Raw genomic sequence first — 4,064 nt, forward strand, 5'->3', positions numbered from 1 at the left:
CCGAACTGCACGTGGTAGCCGAGCACGGCGGCCGGGCCCAGCGCCGGGGCCCAGCTCACCCGCAGGCTGTGCGGCCTGGCGTGCGAGATGACGATGCGCTCCGGCCCGGCCTCCTCTGGTGGGGGAAGAGGGAGGGGGGAGAAGCTCGCGTGAGTGGGGTGGGGGCGGGACCTCCGCCTGGCCCAGACCGCTGCCCCCCTCCCCGGCGCCCGCCCGGCCCGCCCTCCGCTTCCCGCTCACCCGGCAGCGTGTGCACCCGCAGGTACTGCGGCCTCACGAGGTGCACGTTGGACTCAGGCACCAGCTCCACGTCATAGTCCGTGTCGGGGTCGAGGCTGAGCCAGACCCAGGCCGTGGCGTTCCCCGGCAGCTGCTGGCGACGCACGGTCCCCGGCTCGGCGCTGGGCGCCAGCTCCAGCACGTAGTAGCCCGAGTCTGCGGTCAGCAGGGGCGGCCAGGCCAGGCGGAAGCTGCTGGACGTGACTTCAGTAGCACGGAGCTGCTGCGGCTGCATCGCGTCTGCGGGTGGTACAGGAGGTCAGACCTCCTCGCGCCCGGGCTGGGGCCCTGACTGCCGACTCAGGGAAGACCAGACTGGGAGATGCAGGGACGAGGAGCGCTGGGGAGCCCCAGACCAGGCTCGGCCACCCCAACAGTGCTAATGATACACAAACCAGTGTCAAGGCTGGGGTAAGGACAAGAATGCCACCCCCAACTTGGGACTTCAATCAGGAGCTTCCCTGCCTGCCTCGGCTGCAAACCCAGACGGGTGAGGAGCTTAATGGCCACCTCCCACCCAGTGCAGTGATCTGAACAAGAGCCCCTCAAAGGTGGTGTCTGAGAACAGAGAACCAGTCACCCTCCACAGCCCGCTGTGGGCTCCACTGGCCAGCACAGTGTGGGGTCAGTTCACCTCTGGACAGTCAAGGCAAAAGGGTACCACTGGTGCAACCAAAAGATGGAAGGCTATCAGAGACCCTTGAGGGGTAGTTATGTGAGAAGTCCAGGAGTAGCTGGATGTGGGGTTCAGAGTACTGCCTGCCTCGGGTTTCAGGGAGCAGGGGGGATTCCAGAGTGGGACCCCCAAATGTGCATTACACCTGAGCCTGTGACACCAGGCGGCCATCTGAGTGACCATGCAGGCAGGTAAGGTTGGACACCACATGGATTGCATGTAAGACTGATAAATGTCTAGGCAGGGTTATGCCCATTGGGATCCTGATGCTTCCTCTGGCACTCATTCTCCTGCCCATCCCCCATACTCACACCCTCACCCACCGGATCCCTGGAGCCCCCCACCCTGGTGCCTCACTGCCCTACAGCCTTGGGTTTCCCCTGTCCAGCAGCTTGCCTTTCCTCTTCCTGTCCCCTCCAGGCTCAGCCTCAGTGGTTGACTTAGGGACCACCAAAGGCCAGGTGTCCCTGGGGGAATCTCTAGAAGGACCCTCTTCCTTTTTCCAATCCACAGTCAACCCCTTGTGGGTTTTGGTGGATGATTAACCCACAGGCTGAGACTTGGGAAGAACCCTGGAGGGGCGCCTGGGTGGCTCAGTTGGTTAAGCCTCCGACTTCGGCTCAGGTCAGATCTCATGTTTGTGGGTTTGAGCCCCACGCCAGGCTCTGTGCTGACAGCTAGCTCAGAGACTGGAGTCCGTTTCGGATTCTGTGTCTCCTTCTCTCTCTGCCCCTCCCCCTCTCATGCTCTGTCTCTCTCTGTATCAAAAATAAATAAAACATTTAAAATAAAAAAAAAAGAACCCTGGGGTTAGTGGCATTTTTCAGTGGTTAGCGCAGGCCCAGCAACCAGGCCCTTCATCTCCAGCCTCTCCCACTGTGAGGTCTGGCTGGGGCTAGAGGTGCGGGTCCATTAGAAAGTTGGTGGGGAGCTGGCAGCCCCTGCAGCAGGCCCCCCCTGGTTCAGCCTCCTCTCCAGGAGCAAACCCTCTCCAACTCCTCTGTACTGTTCCCGCCCACAGGGTAGCAGGGCCCAAGCTCTACGGGAAGCAGTCCGGGCCCATCCTGGATTCCAAGCATGGTGGGACCAGGTGCAGGAGCCTGTGTTGCCCATCTGCAGAGTCCTCGGGCTTGGAACCTCCCTCTTCTTCCTCTCCACGTAACCACATCCCACCAGATGCCACTCCTTGGTCTCCCGGCCCACTCCAGGCCGCCCACTCCAGGCCCCCCACTCAGGGGCGGGCCCGTCAGCAGAGAACACAGAGGTGGCGTTTATTCAGGCCTGACCCTCTATCCCACTACAGCCCAGGCAGAGGGGCACACAGGCCACACAACTAAAGCATGTCCCTGGAGGAGCACAGAGAAGCTGTGTATGCTGCCGCCCAGCTGAACCCCTGCGGAAGTGCTGCTGTCTCCAGAGCCCTGGCCCCTGCTCCAGGCACTCGAATTCCTCTCCCCCAGCCTCTTCCCGGGTTTCTTGCTGCGGTACCCCCAGGCCCTGCCTCCTCCCACCTACCAAGAATGGATGCCCTCAGCTCCTGGGCAATGATGTGCAGGTCATCCACATCCACGAAGTGCAGGTGCTTCTCCGCGGGGGCCGAGGCAGCATCCGACAGCTCCAGGAGGTTGCCCCGGCCAGTACTGACAATGAAGATGGTAACGCCCAGATCCTTCAGCTCCTGCATGGGGGGCCCCACGGGGTCGCTGGAGCCGCCATCTGTCACCCACACCAGCACCTTGGGCACCCCTGGCCGGGCCCCTGCCACCTCGGCAAACAGCTGCTCCTTGGCGTAAGCCAGCGCCAGGCCAGTGTTGGTGTCACCCATGCGCTGGGCTGCAGCACGTATGGCATCCTGGACAGCTGCACCTGAGCTGTGCTGGCCGAAGGAGAACTCAGTGTATGGGCGGCTGCCCACATGCACCAGGCTGGCACGCAGAGCCCCGGGACCCAGCGGCAGCGGGGCCACCAGCTGCCCCAAAAACTCCCGAACTCGGGAAAACTCATAATGAGACACGCTGGCCGAGCTGTCCAACAGAAACAGCAGGTCCCCCTGGGGAGCCGATGCTGGGGGACCTGGGGGAGAGGAGAGGGATCAGCCCCCACGTGGTGGCCCCCAGACAGTCCCACACCCAGGGCAGGACCCCCAGTGTCTGAGCTTTCCCTAAGCTGGACTTTGCCCTTACCCAAGCAGGCCCTGAAAGTCTGCTCCAAAGGTCCTGAAGGTGGCACCCCTGGGGGATGCGGGGGAGGGGTCCTGAGCCAACAAGTGGCCCACGGTCTCAGTGGGTCCTAGCTCTGCGCCCTGGCTGTGTACCTGGGATGCTCTCTGGGCTCATGTCTTGTCTGTAAGAGAGCTGACCCCCTCCAAGCCTCTACATCCACCCTTTCCTAAGCAGACTGTGCAGGCTGGAGCCAAGGGTCCTGGCCCAGCCCCCAGGAGTGTGGGTGGATAGGCCTAGGCCGCAGTCCTTTCCTCAGGCTCCACTTCCAGAGAAGCAGCCCCCAGGCTGGAGTTCAGCCCCACAGCCCCGCCTCCAGGTAAAGCAACTGGTGGGGCATGGGGGAGCGCAAAGCCGCCCATATGGCCAGGCTGAAGTCATCACCCCACTTACAGATGATGTCGCCCCTGCCCTGGACCCATCCTCTGCTCCACCTGGACCCAGGAAGCAGGTTGCTTGCGGCAGCAGGCTGAGGGCCCACCAATCCCCCAGGGTCTTCCCCTTCCTCCAGGTACCCCAGGCGGTGAAAGGACCCCTTTCCACCACTGGGCCAAGGGCAGACAGGAGTTGGGGTGTCTGGGTACCGATCTGGGCTTTCTGGCCTGTCTCCCCCAATCCGGTAGGGTGACTCCAGCCCTCACCATCCCTCTACTAGGTGTCACTGCAAGGAGAGGGAAACTGAGGCAGGGGCCGCTTCCGCCCCCAACACCTGGCGCTCTTCTAGCCGCCCAGGGCACCTGGGCCCGCCCGCCACAGGTGGGTGGGGTGCCCAGCGGCCGTCCCCGCCCCCGGCCGCGGGAGGGAACCGAGCGCCTAGCGCAGGCAGCAGGGGGTAGGGGCGCCGCCCGAGCTGGAACCCGGCCCGCCGCCTGCCTCACTCACCACGTTCG

At 63.4% G+C, this 4,064-nt stretch overlaps 1 protein-coding gene across 1 annotated transcript in view; it reads right to left on the reverse strand.

The window, feature by feature from the left end:
• The window catches only part of VWA1 (von Willebrand factor A domain containing 1), a 6,401-nt gene that overhangs the window by 467 nt on the left and 1,870 nt on the right, over positions 1 to 4,064 (reverse strand). The window contains exons 3-5 of the mRNA XM_029945948.1: positions 2,471 to 3,028; positions 241 to 519; positions 7 to 115 (exon numbers count right to left, since the gene is read on the reverse strand). Coding sequence (XP_029801808.1) covers positions 7 to 115; positions 241 to 519; positions 2,471 to 3,028 — 946 coding nt within the window. The remainder of the gene's footprint in view (positions 1 to 6; positions 116 to 240; positions 520 to 2,470; positions 3,029 to 4,064) is intronic.

The sequence above is a fragment of the Suricata suricatta genome, chromosome 8, assembly GCF_006229205.1.
Source record: "Suricata suricatta isolate VVHF042 chromosome 8, meerkat_22Aug2017_6uvM2_HiC, whole genome shotgun sequence".
In the NCBI taxonomy this organism is placed as follows: domain Eukaryota; kingdom Metazoa; phylum Chordata; class Mammalia; order Carnivora; family Herpestidae; genus Suricata; species Suricata suricatta.